At 36.6% G+C, this 17,661-nt stretch overlaps 2 protein-coding genes and 1 long non-coding RNA gene across 3 annotated transcripts; all 3 read left to right on the forward strand.

The window, feature by feature from the left end:
- Positions 1 to 39: 39 nt before the first annotated feature.
- LOC9300203 (subtilisin-like protease SBT1.3) lies at positions 40 to 2,783 on the forward strand. The gene has a single exon (XM_002864081.2). The coding sequence runs from the start codon at positions 288 to 290 to the stop codon at positions 2,628 to 2,630; it is 2,343 nt and encodes a 780-aa protein (XP_002864127.2). The 5' UTR covers positions 40 to 287; the 3' UTR covers positions 2,631 to 2,783.
- Positions 2,784 to 2,842: 59 nt separating this feature from the next.
- LOC9300204 (putative F-box protein At1g32420) lies at positions 2,843 to 4,283 on the forward strand. The gene has a single exon (XM_021035157.1). It carries the CDS (start codon positions 2,941 to 2,943, stop codon positions 4,018 to 4,020), a length of 1,080 nt encoding a protein of 359 aa, XP_020890816.1. The 5' UTR covers positions 2,843 to 2,940; the 3' UTR covers positions 4,021 to 4,283.
- Positions 4,284 to 4,689: 406 nt separating this feature from the next.
- LOC110227571 lies at positions 4,690 to 11,776 on the forward strand. The gene is made up of 17 exons (XR_002331283.1): positions 4,690 to 4,967; positions 5,501 to 5,547; positions 5,671 to 5,745; positions 5,829 to 6,935; positions 7,099 to 7,492; positions 7,600 to 7,846; positions 7,970 to 8,584; positions 8,670 to 9,368; positions 9,459 to 9,479; positions 9,575 to 9,640; positions 9,720 to 9,955; positions 10,076 to 10,164; positions 10,275 to 10,323; positions 10,402 to 10,539; positions 11,122 to 11,194; positions 11,353 to 11,467; positions 11,593 to 11,776. It is a non-coding gene; the product is annotated as an uncharacterized LOC110227571 (long non-coding RNA).
- The last annotated feature ends 5,885 nt before the right edge of the window (positions 11,777 to 17,661 follow it).

Below are 17,661 nucleotides of genomic sequence, written 5' to 3' on the forward strand. Positions count from 1 at the left end.
AACTTAACTAAGCATTTAGAAACTGATTTCGAGATGAGTAATAAATTCTCAAACCTAACGGTACTAATATTACATAGAAGTAGGAGAAGGAAGCCATGAGCACATTAATTTACTCTTCTCTGCCATTACCAACCAACTTGTTAGTAATTATGCACACAGAACATCTATGAAAACCACCTCTTCATCTTTATTACTTCCTCCAAAGTAACAACAACTATCTTTATCTCTTCTTCTCCATAGAGATAGAGAGAAGAATCATCTCCTATACTCTCTCCAAGACTCCAACAATGGCTAACAAAAACCCACTTCGAAAATCCTTTCTTTTCATAATCTTATCAATCAATCTCATCTTTCTTCAAGGAGAAACAGCTACTCAAATCTCTAACAAGAAGACTTATGTTGTCCATATGGATAAATCTGCTATGCCTTTACCTTACACTAATCACATACAATGGTACTCTTCGAAGATAAACTCTGTAACACAAGGCAAATCTCAAGAAGAAGAAGGTAACAACAACAGGATACTCTACACTTACCAGACTGCGTTTCACGGTTTAGCTGCTCGGCTTACTGATGAAGAAGCAGAGAGGCTTGAAGAAGAAGATGGTGTTGTAGCTGTGATTCCTGAGACAAGGTACGAGCTTCACACGACAAGAAGTCCAACGTTTCTTGGGTTAGAAAGACAAGAGAGTGAGAGAGTTTGGGCTGAGAGAGTCACCGATCATGATGTGGTAGTTGGTGTTTTAGACACTGGGATTTGGCCTGAGAGTGAGAGCTTCAACGATACAGGTATGTCCCCTGTTCCTTCTACTTGGAGAGGAGCTTGTGAAACTGGAAAAAGATTCTTGAAACGTAACTGCAATAGAAAGATTGTTGGTGCTAGAGTTTTCTATAGAGGCTATGAAGCTGCAACGGGAAAGATCGATGAAGAGCTCGAATATAAATCACCGAGAGACCGAGATGGTCATGGGACACACACTGCAGCTACTGTAGCTGGTTCATCTGTTAAAGGAGCAAATCTTTTTGGATTTGCTTATGGGACAGCTCGAGGGATGGCTCCAAAGGCTAGAGTAGCTGCTTATAAAGTCTGTTGGGTCGGAGGATGTTTCAGCTCGGACATTTTGTCGGCGGTTGATCAAGCTGTTGCTGATGGAGTTCAAGTTCTATCTATATCATTAGGTGGTGGGATCTCTACTTATTCTCGAGACAGTTTGTCCATAGCAACATTTGGAGCAATGGAGATGGGTGTTTTCGTATCGTGTTCTGCCGGTAATGGAGGTCCTGATCCGATTAGTCTCACTAATGTTTCTCCATGGATCACAACAGTTGGTGCAAGTACTATGGATAGAGATTTTCCAGCAACAGTGAAGATAGGAACTTTGAGAACATTTAAAGGAGTTTCACTTTACAAAGGAAGAACAGTTTTGTCTAAGAACAAACAGTATCCTCTGGTTTACTTAGGAAGGAATGCAAGTAGTCCTGATCCAACCTCGTTCTGTCTAGACGGGGCTTTGGATCGTCGCCATGTAGCGGGCAAGATTGTGATATGCGACCGCGGTGTTACTCCACGTGTGCAAAAGGGTCAGGTTGTGAAAAGAGCAGGAGGAATTGGGATGATTTTGACTAATACTGCAACAAATGGTGAAGAGCTTGTTGCAGACTCTCATTTGCTTCCAGCAGTTGCAGTAGGAGAGAATGAAGGTAAACTGATCAAACAGTACGCGATGACGAGTAAAAAAGCTACAGCGAGTTTAGAGATTCTTGGAACAAGAATTGGTATCAAACCATCTCCTGTTGTAGCAGCATTCTCTTCAAGAGGACCAAATTTTCTGTCTTTGGAGATCTTGAAACCTGACTTGTTGGCTCCAGGAGTGAACATTCTTGCAGCTTGGACTGGAGATATGGCGCCATCGAGTTTATCATCTGATCCAAGGAGGGTTAAGTTCAATATACTGTCTGGAACTTCAATGTCATGTCCTCATGTGAGTGGTGTGGCTGCTTTGATCAGATCAAGGCATCCAGATTGGAGTCCTGCAGCAATCAAATCAGCTCTCATGACAACCGCTTATGTTCACGACAACACGCTTAAGCCTCTTACCGATGCATCAGGAGCAGCTCCTTCATCGCCTTATGATCACGGTGCAGGACATATAGATCCCTTAAAAGCTATAGATCCGGGTTTGGTCTACGACATTGGACCTCAAGAGTACTTTGAATTCCTCTGCACTCAAGATTTAAGTCCTTCACAGCTTAAGGTATTCACAAAACATTCAAACAGAACATGCAAACACACTCTTGCCAAGAATCCGGGAAACTTGAACTACCCGGCGATATCAGCTTTGTTCCCAGAGAACACCCATGTTAAAGCCATGACACTTAGAAGAACTGTGACCAATGTTGGTCCTCACATTTCAAGCTACAAGGTTTCTGTCTCGCCGTTCAAAGGCGCATCCGTCACTGTCCAGCCCAAAACACTTAACTTCACTTCAAAACACCAGAAGCTTTCCTACACGGTTACTTTCCGGACAAGAATGCGGTTGAAGAGGCCTGAGTTTGGTGGTCTTGTGTGGAAGAGCTCAACACATAAAGTTCGTAGTCCGGTTATCATCACATGGTTGCCTCCTCTGTAGAACAACAACCAATGTTTGAGCAATTTTAATGTTTTTAGTTCCACAAATAAAAAAATTCCTCATGTAATGAGAGCTATTCTCTAGATCAATGCTTTGTCATTTATAAAACAACCATATGTTCTTCTTTTGTCACAATGAGAACACTTGAGACAAGTCAATTGAATTTGACATAAATCAGATATGCAAAACCAATGATAATTCTTCTTAGATTTGGGCTACCAAGAATAATTTGGGCTTTAAAAGGCCCAAGTAAAGGCAACGCAAAGGTTACTATACGACGTGATTTCTAGGGTTTCACAAAACAGAGGCGATGAAGAGAAGACGCGAAGCTACAACACCATCGCCGACACGACTTCGTCACCGTGAAGATATCAATATACCTCTCGATGTGACGGTGGAGATACTAAAAAAGCTCCCGACGAAATCTATAGTGAGGTTCCAATTCGTTTCGAAGCAATGGTCATCAGTTATCAACATGCGTAGAGACTTCATAGACTTCATCATGAAACGTTCTTTGGCTCAACCTCCACGTGATGCCTATTTCATCGCTTCAGACGACTACCGAGAATGTTTTTTAGCCTTCTTGTCTACTGACAAAGAAACAGTATTAATCCCTAAACGATTTCGTCATTACCTTCGCGGTTTGGTTTGTTGTTGGTCAAAATCTCGTCAAGTAGTTTTATATAACCCTACCACAAGGCAGTCCTTGTACTTCCTAAAGAAGAAAACGATGCACATGGAGACTAGTTTCATCGGGTACGACCCTCTTGAGAATCAATATAAAGTATTGTTCTTACCAAAGTACAATCCTGAGCAGCCTTGTCTAGTTTTTACATTGGGAGAAACAGCAACGAAGTGGAAGACTATACAAGGCGTTGAATCTCACCATCCATTGCAAGGTGCGCTTTGCATCAATGGGAGAATCTATTACCAAGCAGGGATTGTTGATCAATATGACTCTACTTCTCTATACAAACTGATGAGTTTTGATGTTAGGTCGGAGGAGTTTCATAACATTGAAGCTCCTAAAACATTGATGGATTACCGTTCTTATCTAATAAACTACCAAGGGAAGTTAGGATTCGTGTGTTGCGAAAAGGGCGTGGATATTTGGGTTATGGAGACACAAGGATGGTCCAAGATTTTCTTTAGTGAGATGGAATGTTTTAACAAATTGTGTAGCGTGGGTGTTACTCGTGGTGGTGAGATCGTTTTTACCGAATGTGTGTACCGCACTCAACAGAGGTTAGGTGTCTTCTATTTTGATCCGAAGCTAGATAGTAAGAGGTATATTGACCTCGAAGGCATTTATCCTAAGGAAAAAAGGCGTACCGATTGTATAATATGGACTGTTCCGGATTATGTTGAGAACACTATGCGTTTATATTAGATAAGAATATATAGTCCTATTTCATAAAAAATTCTTGCTGTGGATTTTCTTTTTTTCTTTTTTAGTTAAAATTAGATATAGTCCAAAAAATACTAAATGTCTTCTTTGGTTTAGATATATGCAGATCTAAAATGCATTCCTCATGTAGTGAGAGCTTTTCTCTAGATCAATGGTTTTAAACCATGCAACAAATCGTTATTAAGGTGATGTTTGTAATTTCTGCATATGGATTGCATCCAAATGCTCTATCTAGATGATAAATTCAGTTGTTGTTTGTTTATGTATGTGGTTGTGTCTTTGATGCTCAATGCTCAACAACTTTTTTTTTTTTTTTTTTTTTGTAAATTTGTCTCTCCGTTTCGATGTATTTATTAATATCAAAGTGACTAAAATAAAACAATCTCAACTTCAATGATATTTTTATGTTCTAAATTATATTTACAACATAAATGATATTTTAAAATAATTTTTTTAATTTTCCGTTTTTAATAGTTTAGAAGCCTTCTTTTGTTAACCTAAACTCCAAGGGATTAGTGGGTATGGTGGTTCACATAACGTTAAAGTACTCTAGCATGTATGTGATTCTAACCAAAAATCTCAAAATCAGGGTCATAATCGTAAATTTCATATGCTGATTGTTTCGAAAAAATCACATAAATAGCTGGCCTCTCTGCTCTCTATTTCGCAACGTTAACTCTTCTCCTCCCACAACTAACGGTCAGCGAGAGTTGAAATTTCAAAATTCAATTCTTCAAATCCCCTTTGAAGAAAAAAACGAGTTAGGGTTTTACGTGATCACATGGAGAAGCGATTTTGTTTTTCTATCTTCTTCTGATTTTGATTCTTTTCTCCGATCAATTGAATGGCGTCTCTGATTGATACAAGGATTAAAACTTGTCTATTGGTTTGAATTCGGATCGTGTGATAGTCCTACCAAATCGAAGAAGGTACGCAATGTTTCGATCTCTATCTTCTTGTTTAGTTTGGGAATCTAGGGCTTTGGATTTGGAATTTGCTTTCCTTGATTTCTGTTCGAATTTAGTTGTTTGATGGTTTTGAGAACTTTTTATTATTAAGGTAATCGCGCAATTGTTCAATGGTTGGTGATCGGAGAGTTTTAATGTTCTGAAATAGTTGAACAGAGTCTACATCAAAATTTCTCTCTTATGAATTTAACTGGTTGAAAAAACTACCGATTTAGAGCATTTCCCTCATGTCCATGTTTTTGATTGTATCGTTTTGGGATTTTAAGGAACCAATCATATATATTTGCATAATCTGGACTATGGATCTTTGTGGCGTCGTGATGAGTCTATCACTGTCTTTATCTGTGATTCTGTGAAGATTAATTTGAAAATAAAATGGTTAATTTGCAAGAAGAATCTATGGGAACACATACATTGTTTATCTCAGATATCTTTTGTTTCTATATTTGCATGTTCATGTCCCCATTTCCGAGTCTTGTGGTCATATGATTCAGGCAATCAAGTGGCAATTCATATCTCAATTTGGAGACTGGAACAAAATGTAAGTTTTCAAACATTGTTTGAATTGTATTTGTAGCGTAGATGATGTATTGGAGTCTCTTTTATATTATCTTTAATGTGTTCTCATGAATGAGATTGTTTTTCTAACTTTTATGTTTTTCAGTTGTGTTCTTCGTTTTACAGCATGATCGTAAATATTAAGAGTAAACAGATTAGCAAGCAGTCAGATTTTGGCTCTGTAAGACTCTTACCAAGTTTTTTCTTTCTTCCTTGGCATTGATTTTGTGGTTTCATTTTATTGTTTGTATGTTTTACTTTCAGATGCAGTATTTTCAAGTGAAATTTTGGCTTCGCAAGCAAAAGCAAATGAGGGGTCGTTTCTCCTGCCTCATGCAGATAATTTTGAGGTTTGATTTTGTAGCCAAGAGCATATGCGAGGTCAGATATCTCTCTCTCTGTTCTCATGTCTATTGCGTCATGCCTATCATCTCTCTCTCTTTTATATTATCTTAATGTGTTCTCATGAGTGAGATTGTTTTCCTAACTTTGATAGTTATATTTTTCAGTTGGGTTCTCATTATGCGTCAATTTTACAGTAAGTAGATAGTAAGCAGTCAGATTTTGGCTCTGTAAGACTCTTACCAAGTTTTTTTTTCTTGGCATTGGTTTTGTGGTTTCGTCTATTGTTGTACTTTCAGGTGGCTCAGTAAGCAAAAGCAAATGGGGTCGTGTCTCCTGCTTCACGGTCCAGAGATCAAAAATTTCGAAGGTGATTTTGTAGTCAAGAGCATATGAGAGGTTAGATATCTCTCCCTCTATTCTCATGTCTTTTGTGTCATGCATAGATTCTCTGAGTCATCTATTGTGTCTTGGCTTGTTTGGGTTACTCACACAGTCACACTATCTAGAAACACACACGTTCACAGACACAATGCACTAACTCAAAACAAACCCAAAACAAAACTCAAACATAACATACACAAAACTCAAACACAACACAAAGAAAAAGTTCACATCACACGCAACAAAACTCTAAACACACGCAAACACAACATAACACAAGAATTAAAATACAGCACAACATAAAACTAGACACAAGAAAGAGAGAAAACAACAATAACTTCACGATTCATATCTTTTCTGTTGCTAAGTCAATTTCAGGTGAAGTATCTTTCTCTTCTCATTTTCTTTCCTTTCTTGGTCTCTTACAACTATTAATCATTTTTTTGGTCACATTGACGCTTGGTACGTTTAGTGAAGAATTTCGTACTTTGATGTTATTCCAAAAGAGAAATACAAAGCCACTACAAGCAAAAACGGTGTCCTGCATACAAAATTTATTCAGATATCAGATATATGTTTCTTTCCATACATATCAGGGATGCTCGGTGATGATTCAAAATCCAAGATATAAACTAGACTTCTAAGGTAAAGTTTCTCTATTTCTTCTCATTACTTTTGCTTCATACAAATTTTCTTATCAATACATACATTAGAAAGGGCAAACCAATCGTAAAAACTGGTTTTTATCATACTATAAACATGTTCAAAATTTCAGCTGCTGACATTGTTTCCTTGTCGAGATTAACAGAAACAACAGGAGAAAAGTAGCCGAATACCGACATTGGATCCGACTTTGTAAGATTTGCAGTAAGTTTCTTCACTAGCATTATTTTTCTGGTTTAATTTTACAGTCTTATGTATTTAGTAACTGCTATTAGAATGGCTTTGTATCATCATGATGGAGGACTTTTAAGCTGAAAATAACTAAACTTAGGAAAGTGATTCAATTGCCTCGGAAAAAGGAAGGATCAGGTAGATATACTATCTGCATCCCTTTTCAGAGTTCTTGTAATTTTTTTATGGTCTTGTATATATATAGTATACTGCTAACATAATGGTTTTGTACCAAGATAGACGATTCGTAAGCGGAAAGAACCAAATTTAAGAAAGTCATCCAGTCTCCTCGAAAGAAGAAGGGTCAGGTAGATAAATTACACACACCGATACAGTGTTTTCTGGAAATGTCTGACGTGTTTGAGTGATATATAACTTGCACGAACTAATAAAGCATATCATATTTCTTTACTAGGTCTTGATTTCCAAGGTACCATACTAACGATATCAGGGATCGGATTCTTGTTGTTGGAGAGTCTTGTGCAAGCAAATGAGACAAGAAAATATGTTCTTCGGTGCTAAGGTGATTAAATTTCTTCATCACCTCTTAACATTCTCGTTATTTGCTAACTTGAAGGGTTACGTTTTTTAGTCGGGTTCTTCGTTATACAGCATGATCCGTCAAAGATTAATAACAAGAAATGAAAAACCAGTCAGCCTCTGTAAGATTCTTACCAAATTTTTTCTTGGCAATGATTCGTAGTTTTTTTTATTGTTTGAATGTCGTGTTAACGTGCTGTTTGCTCTGCCCATAATGTTTGCTAACAAAATGCTTTTAATACTAGAGAGTGGATCCTTATTCTACAAAAGAACAAAGTTCTTGCCAAGAGCAAATGAGAGGTCTTATATCTTTCAGCTGCACTGTACAACATTTCCAGAGAGGATTTTGGGATTTTGTAACCAAGAGCATATGAGAGGTGAGGTAAAGTATTTCTTTTCCTCTATTCTCATGTGTATTTTCTCATGCATTCGTTCCTACAGGTTATTTGCATTTGATGAGCCTAGGTGGCTTGGCTTGTTTTGGTTACTCAAACTATCTAGAAACACACAACTTCACGAACACAAATACACTCAAAAACAATCAGGAACATTGTTATATATTTCTAATTGCATTTATTTAGTTTCTTGCTTCCAAACTTTTGTTTACATCTTGATCTTGTCATTTCGTTTTGATCAGGTTTTGAAACACTGTTAAATCATATTTCTGCCAAGATGATGGTTGGATTCTCTTTTCGACATCTTAATGCGTTTCAAGCGTTTTACAATTTCTATTCCTCTAGAGTGAGATTGTTTTCCTAAGTCGAAGAGTTATGTTTTTCAGTTGGGGGTTCTTCGTTATACAGCATGATCTATCAAGATTAAAAGTATAAAAATTTTGCAAGGAGTTAGATTTTGGCTCTGTAAGACTCTTACCAAGTTTTTTTTTTTTTTATCTTGGCATTGATTTTGTGGTTTCATTTTATTGTTTGTTTATTGTTCTTTCAGGTAAAATTTTGGTTGAGTAGGCAAAGAGCAAATGACGGGTCGTGTCTCCTGCTTCAGCCTTCATGCAGATATCTTTCAGGTCCAGAGAACAAAATGGTAAGGTGATTTTGTAGCCAGGAGCATGAGAGGTCAGATATTTCTCCCTCTATTCTCATATCTATTTTGTCATGCATAGGTTCTCTGGGTCATCTCAACAGGTTATTTTCATTTGATTAGCCGAGCTGTCTTAGCTTGTTTTGATTACTCACACTATCTGAAAATACACACGTTCACAGACACGAAAAACACACAAATACAATGCATTCAAACTCAAAACACACCGAAATACAACAAAACTCAAACACTACCAAAAAAAATCACATCACACACAACAAAACTCTAAACACTCTCAAACACAACATAACACAAGAAATAAAATACAGCACACTGCAAAACTAGACACAAGAAAGAAAGAAGACAATAAATAACTTAACGATTAATATCTTTTTTTATTATTGATAAGAACTCTGAGATTATGTTGCCAAGTCAATTTCAGGTGAAGTATCTTTCTCTTCCCATTTTTCTTTCTTTTCTTAGTCTTTTACAAACTATTAATCATTTTGTTGGTCACATTGAATCTAATTACTTTTTATGCTGCTCTAAAAGTGAGATTCAAGGGAGTACAAGCGAAAACAGTGTCCTGCATACAAAAGTAAATAGGTAATCAATATATTTACTTAGATATGTTTCGTACTGTGATTTCTTGTGAAGGGATCCTAAGAGTTTTAAGGTGATGATTCAAAATCCAAGAAAAACACTAAGAGTTTTAAGGTGAAGTTTCTCGATTTCTTCTCATCTACTTTTGCTTCATACACAATTATCAAAATGTTCAATATTTCAGCTGTTAACATTGTTTCCTTGCCAAGATTAACAGAAACAACAGGAGAAACGCAGTCGAATCCCGGATTGGATCATACTTAGTAAGATTTCGAGTAAGTTTCTTCATTAGCATTAATTTTGTGGTTTTATCTTATAGTCATATATATTTAGTAACTGCTATTTTGTATCAAGATGGAGGACTCTTAAGCTGAAAATAACTAAACTTAGGAGAGTGATTCAGTTGCCTCGGAAAAGGGAAGGATCAGGTAGATAAACTGTCTTGATCCTTTTTGTAGTTTTTTTTATGGTCTTGTGTATATAGTATACTGCTAGCATAATGGTTTTGTACCAAGGTAAAGGATTCTTAAGAGGAAAAATAACCCAAATTTAAGAAAACCATTCAGTCTCCCTGAAAGAAGAAGGGTCAGGTAGATAAACACACACTGATCCGATGTTTTTCTGGAAATTTCTGACGTGTTTAAGTAATCTATAACTTGCAATGACTAATAAAACATATCATATTTATCTTCTCGATCTCAATTTCCAAGGTACAATACAAATGAAGTCAGGGATCGGCTTCTAGTTGTTTGAGAGTCTTTTGCAAATGAGACAACCAAATACATTCTACAGTGCTAAGGTGACGAAATTTCACCATCTCCTCTTACACAACTTGGTACTCTCTTATTGTGTTTATATTTTTTCTAACTTGAATGGTTATGTTTTTTATTTGGTTTCTTCGTTATACAGCATGATCCGCCAAGATTAAATAACAAAATTGAGAAACCAGTCAGGCTCTGTAAGATTTTTAGCATATTTTTATTGTTTGTATGTCGTGTTAACGTCCTGTTTGCTAACAATATGCTTTGAATACCAGAGATTGATACCAGAGAGTGGATTCTTATTCTACAAAGAACAAAGTTCTTGCCAAGAGCAAATGAGAGGTCATATATCTTTCAGCTGCACATAACATTTCCAGGCGATTTTGTAGCCAAGAGTATATGAGAGAGGTCAGGTAAAGTAGATATTTCCCTCTATTCATTCTCATGTGTATTTTCTCATGCATTCGTCCTTACAGGTTATTTGCATTTGATGAGCCTATGTGGCTTGGCTTGTTTAGGTTACTCAAACTATCTAGAAACACAGAGACACACAAACACAATCACCTAAACTCAAAACACACCATAAGACAACAAAATTCAAATATGAACATATAAAACGCAGACACGACACAGACTCACGCAAATAAATTTAAAACACCTTCAAACAGAAGAAATAAAATTCAACACAACACAATACTAGACATAAGAAAGAAAAAACAATAACTTCACGATTAATATCTTTCTTTAATGTCAAGAACTTTGCCATTCTGTTGACACGTCAAATTCCAGGTGAAGTATCTTTCTTTTTAGTTTTTTTTTTTTTTAGTCTCTTACAATTATCAATCATTTTGTTGGTCATATTGAAGTTAATTATGTTTTCTTAACACTTCCGTAATTTTGTACTTTTTCTTATGGTCTTGTCTCTTTACTCATAGTTTACTGGTAACATAATGATTTTGATCAAGATTCATGATTCTTCTTTTTTGGTATCAAAGGATATAGGATTCTTAAGCTGAAAAAACTAAATTCAAGGAAGTAATTCAGTTGCTTCGAAAAATGAAGGTTCAGGTAAATAAACTATCTTGTTCTCCCTTAGCTGTTTATTGGTATTCACAATCTATAAATAAACTGTCAAAGGATATTGTGTGTTACTTTATTACATTATTCCCGTGGCATCACTGTGTATTTCCATCAAAGAAATGACATGAGTTTGTTTCTTGGTGCAGAAAGTTTGTGGTGTTTATTCCCTCAGCACTTCCTCTTACGGTAATTCAATCTCTTTGTCTTCGCTTAGTCTCTTACCCCAGTTGGCATTTGAGTAGACTCTGCACAATTCTCGTCGTAAGTTTCTTTCTTCACATAAATTTCATTGTTTTTATTTTTTCTTCCATGTTTTCAGTTAGACAATTAGTGTCCTGATTACTCTGCTTCTTGCTAACAGAATAGTTTTCTTTTAACATTTTTAGGCTGAGAAACAGAACTTCAAGGAGAGATTTATCTGCCAATGAGAAAATGAAAGGTTATGTAAACAAATAAACTCTTTTAGTCTTCATGCATATGTTTTGAGAAACAACAAAAAAGCAAAATTCCAGGAGAAAATTCAGTCACCAAGAAGGCAAGAACAAATGACGGGCCAGGTTAAAACACAAACTCTCTTTGTCTCCTTCTCGTGCATTTTACCTTATGCATAGGTGATAGGTCTCTGAGCTACAAAGGGTAAGGTAAATATAACTTGTTTGGGTTTCTCACACTCGAGCTCAATTAAGACCAACCTAAAGCACAAAAACTGCGCTTAAACAAAACAAAAAAATCATAAACAAATCACACAAGAAACAAGCAAAACAAAAACATCACACACGATACATACTACTTTCAAAACACACTCAAACGCAACAAACTCAAATACAGTATAACAAACGAGCAGAAAAAAAAATACACAACAAACTAAATAAATCATAACGACGTGTAAACCAAGATACATTCTTTTTGACTTTACAAAGGAGAAAGCTTGGAATGTTTAAGTTCCTATACTAAAGAAAGTGGAGAAATGGGCATGGGTCATGTTCCCACATTCTCGGAACAGAGGATTCCCTTTGTGCAAACTAAACCAAAAAGGTGAAGGAACAAAAAGTAATAATTAGCGTTAAGTTTTCCTATCGCCAACAAAAACTTGGGCTTTTCTAATTTTCGACTTACGTGACATACTATACAATTACAATTTTACAAGTAATCTCTAGGGTTTCATAAACCAAAGGTGATGAAGAGAGGACACGAAGAGACGAGACCTCACCATCGTCGACACGACGAGTTCTTCGCGGTGGAGATATCAAAATACCTCCTCGATCTTACGGTGGAGATACTCAAAAAACTTCCCGTGAAATCTCTTTTGAGGTTCCTATGCGCAGAGCCGGCTCTGAATGGTAATGCGCCAGAAGCCAAAAAAATTTTTTTGGATCGATTAATAATAACTTAACTTTAGGGAAAAAATAAAATAAACGGAAAAACTGTAACAAAGGAGGATCGAACCATGTACCTCACGCTACCGCACTAATGAGTAATGACCCATGTACCTTAAGTTAATTGGGTCATGGAGACACAAGGATGGTCCAAGGATCTTTTTTTTATGAGATAGAGGGTTCAATAAAATGGCGCATCTTGGATGCTACTCATGATGGTGAGATCGTTTTGGTCAGGTGGGGGTACCTCTCCTATGACAGGTTATGTGTTTTATATTATGATCCGAAGCGAAACACTAAGAGATATGTTGACTTCGAAGGCATTTTTCCAAAATTTCCATCAGGATTGTTCCGGATTATGTTGAGAACACAATGCGTTTGTATTAGATGAGAATTTTCCAATAGAGCTTGGGGTTCTTCATATATAAAGCCTATTATTATTCTAAATAAATTGGTGAGTTTTTTTCTTTTTTTGGTTAAGATTAAATTTTGTCCAAAAAATAGTACGTGTCTTTTTTTTTTTAATGATAATTCGGGTGATCCGGTTCAACGGACACTATGAGCTCTAAACCATGTCGTGAAAACTTTTCTTCCTAGCTGGTTCTCGGGTCAACGGGCCATGAGATCCGACTAATTCCGGGATCAAGGAGAACCATGTGAAAACCTCCTGGCCCGAGATTAGTCAAATATGAGGTAACTCATTACAATCTTCCCTTATCTCACTACCACTAGACAACTCCCGTATGAGCTATGCGTCTTTTTTGGTTTTACGTTAGTTTAGAACATCTACATTGGTTTAGACTTTAGAACCTCACATGAATATCTTAGCATTAAGATATTAACATATTTGTATAATTTAATCATATATTTAAATTTTAAGATCAAAACAAAACAAGATCCAATGACAAATGTTAAGAAAGGGTTCTTAATAAGAGTTCATTGTATCTTCCTTAACTCCTCTCTCCTTCTCTCTCACTTTTTTCCAATTTTTTTTTTAACATATGTTATTTGGTACTCCCTCCGTTTCAGTTTAGTTGTCGTTTTAGGATTTAAATTTTGTTTCATAATAGTTGTCGTTTTAGGTTTTCAATACAAATGTTTGGTGAAAATTCCAGTTTTATTCCTACTGTTTTAATGTTTTGGCCAATGAAATTTTTTATAAAATATGTTAATAAAGAGTAAAACAAAAACGGAGGGAGTACTATCTTTCTAATTAAAATCGTTTCATATAATTATATGTGAGATTTCAAATTAATTCCCTTACCTAAATTTATATATTTAACTAAAACCCCACCAAATATTATTAGCAGCATGGAAATGTTGTCACGAACTTATACTAAAAATATCTAGACTTGCATGTGTACAAACTTAGCGTAAGAGTGAAACAACCTATAGTTTATTGTATGCTGTACATGTTCCATTTCAAGTTGTCCTTTCGAGATACGGACTCTTAGGAATAAGAAAGTCGGTTATATTCCAATACCATGAATCAAAACTCTGTACTTGCCAGTAGTTTAAGAGAACATGCAAAAATCATTTTATTTTATTTAAATTGCAGAGTAGATAATACTTAAAAGACCGGTCAAATCAGATTTTAAATTTTGTAAAATCAAAAGTTTAAATTTGATATCATAAGTTTTAGAGCTAGATGTTAGCGAAGAGAGAGAATGATGAATCGAGAGAGAAAGTTTGTTACAGATTTAGAAAGATTCTTCTCATTCAATTAGTCAATAAAGCTGTACAATTGAGTGTATATATATACAAGTAGACTAAACCAGCTAAACCTGACTAAACCAAGTAAACCGACTAATTAATTACATAAGTAGATAATACTCTCCAATAGGCCCCCTCAAGAGGAGACGAAGATGTTACAGAGACTCATCTTGGACTGTAAGTGAGCACACTGTTGAGGGAATAGAGGTTTAGTCAGTATATCTGCTACCTGATCTTCTGTTTTCACATGAAGCATTTTGAGCAAACCTTTATCCAGTTTTTCCCGGACGGTGTGGCAATCAATCTCAATGTGTTTGGTACGTTCGTGGAAAACTGGATTGGTAGCTATATAGATGGCAGCAATGCTATCTGAAAAGAGAACTGAGATAGAAGGAGTACCAATGCGCAAATCAGAGAGAAGAATAGCAAGCCAAGAGATCTCACAAGAAGCAAGAGCTAGAGCGCGATACTCTGCTTCAGCAGAAGAACGAGAGACAGTGACTTGTTTCTTAGAACGCCAGGAAATGAGAGAGGAGCCCAAGAACATTGCAAATCCTGTAGTTGAGCGTCTACTATCTTGACAAGAAGCCCAATCAGAGTCTGCAAAACCTGTGAGAGTGAGATCAGGATCCGCAGAGTAGAAAAGGCCTTGACCAATAGTTCCTTTGATGTACTGCAGTACTTTGTATACAGCTGTAAGATGAGATGTGCGAGGTGCGGAAGAGAACTGGCACAACTTGTTTACAGCAAATGTGATATCAGGACGAGTAATGGTGAGATACATTAATCTCCCCACAAGACTGCGATACATCTCTTTATCCTCCAATAACTCACCATCAGTCTTGAGCAATTTCTGATTTGGAACCATTGGGACTGAAGATGGTTTACAACCAAGCATGCCTGAAGAAGTGAGAAGCTCCAGAGCATATTTTCTCTAACAAATGGATATACCAGAGGAATTGCGGGCTATCTCCAAGCCTAGAAAATACTTGAGAGGACCAAGTTCCCGCAACTTAAAACTCTGTTTCAGTGCCTCTGTTAACTGAGTAGCTCCTTCTTCTGAAGTACTAGCAATAACAATATCGTCAACATAGACCAATACTGCAATGAATTCATTACCATGATTGCGGACAAACAATGTATGATCACCATGACACTTAATGAACCCCGGATGAATAAGAGAAGCTGAGAATTTTAAAAACCATTGCCTCGATGCTTGTTTTAAACCATAGATAGACTTCTTCAATCTACAAACAACATTCTTAGGCAGAGAGGCCCCCTTAATGTCAGCATATCCTTCTGGTAATCTCATGTAAATATCCTCCTCCAAATCTCCATTTAGAAAAGCATTAGAAATATCAAGTTGGTTAAGAAACCACTTCTTGGAAGCTGATATCTTGAGTAACATTTTCACAGTGGCCATCTTTGCTACAGGTGAAAAAGTCTCTTTGTAATCTAAGCCTTCCTTCTGAGTGTAGCCCTTAGCAACAATTTTGGCTTTATAACGCTCTAGAGTACCATCTGCATAAAACTTCAGAGTGAAAACCCACTTGCAACCCACAACTTTCTTTCCTGGTGGCAAAGTGGTGATCTCCCAAGTATTTGTGCTTTCCATTGCCCCTATTTCTTTATCAATAGCTCCACACCATTCTTTTGAATTCTTTGCCTCAGAATATGATTGAGGGATTGGAATTTGAGTAATGTTATTGATGTATAACATGTAAGATGGAGAGAGTTTTGAGTATGAAAGAAAGGAGGAAATGGGATGATGAGTGACATCATTGTCAAAAGAATAACAATGATAATCATTTAAGTGGGCAGGTGGTTTCCTGACTATGTGATTAGAATTTGTGTTGATGGGGAAACTATGAGGTGATGAAAGAGAAGGAATAATGGGATTACCTGAAGGCAAAAATTCATTGGTGTACCAATGGCCACAGCTTCAGTCTGCAGACCAGACAATGGAAAAGTGTCTTCATGAAACTCCACATGACGAGATATATAGACTGTTAGTCTCCAAATCCATAACCTTGTAACCCTTATAACCGGAAGGGTATCCCAAAAACACACAAGCACGAGACCTAGGCTGAAACTTATGCCTTTGTTGTAAAGATGTAGATGCATAGCATAAACAACCAAAAGTCCGTATGCGAGAATAATCAGGGATTTTACCTGTGAGAACTTCATAAGGAGTTTTATTTGACAAAACCTGAGAAGGAATCCGATTGATAAGGAAGACAGCTGTTAAGACGCAATCACCCCAATGAGACATAGAGACCTTGGACTCAAAGAATAAAGCCCTTGCAACATTCAATATATGTTGGTGCTTGCGTTCAACCACAGAATTCTGTTCTGGTGTCTCTGGACATGAGTGATAAGAGACTATGCCATGATCTTGATAAAATTGAGTAAACTGAAGCTCTTTTGCATTGTCAGAGCGAACTGCTTTGACTCTTGTGTTATATTGATTCTCAACTCATGTGATGAAAGCAGGGAAGACTGTAAGAACATCACTTTTATTCTTAAGCAAATATATCCAAGTCGCTCTGAAGTGATCATCAACTATGGTCAAGAAATACTTAAAACCTTCAACTGTTTCCACTGAAAATGGTCCCCAAATGTCTATGTGTAATAACTCAAAGGTTGAATTACAAATGTTATTCTCTGAAAGAAATGACAACTTCTTCTGCTTAGCTAAATGACATATATGACAAAAAGCTAGCTTCTTATTCTTATGACGAGTTGTCCCTAAAGTTTCTGAAATAACATCCAGTCTTGAAAAAGATGGATGACCCATTCTCTTGTGCCACATACCTATGTCCACCACTGCATTCACTGAAACTGATGGAGACTCTGTATCAAGCACATAAAGATTCCCAATACGACGACCTTTACCAATCATCAACTCCTTGGTAGGATCCTGTATTTCACAACAAGAAGGATCAAAAATCACTCTTGAACCAATATCAGATGTCAAGGAACTGATGCTGAGGAGATTCAAACGGAATTCAGGTATAAAAAGAACATTCTGGAGAAGAATGTCTTTATTAAGCCTGACCAAACCAACACCACTGATTTTCACTTTTGGACCAGTAGGCAAGTTCACAAAATTCACCACAATAGTATCCATAGAACTAAAAAGATTTCTGTCATGGCACACATGGTGAGTTGCACCAGAATCAATCACCCATGTGTTATTTGACAGTGTATCTTGGGAAACTGCCAATATACCAACAAAATAATATGTTGAGGTAGAGAAGGAGATACCAGAATGATCAAGAGCTGTCTGAGAAGTACTTGCTGCAGGAGTAGTTGCAACACTGGTAGACAACTGAGAAGAGAAGTGAGCAATAATATTCTGTAACT

This window comes from Arabidopsis lyrata, assembly GCF_000004255.2.
Source record: "Arabidopsis lyrata subsp. lyrata unplaced genomic scaffold ARALYscaffold_8, whole genome shotgun sequence".
NCBI classification, from domain to species: domain Eukaryota; kingdom Viridiplantae; phylum Streptophyta; class Magnoliopsida; order Brassicales; family Brassicaceae; genus Arabidopsis; species Arabidopsis lyrata.

Excerpts from the sequence above, each read along its gene's own strand:
- LOC9300203 (XM_002864081.2), top strand. The coding sequence starts at position 288 with ATGGCTAACAAAAACCCACTTCGAAAATCCTTTCTTTTCATAATCTTA.
- LOC9300204 (XM_021035157.1), top strand. The coding sequence starts at position 2,941 with ATGAAGAGAAGACGCGAAGCTACAACACCATCGCCGACACGACTTCGT.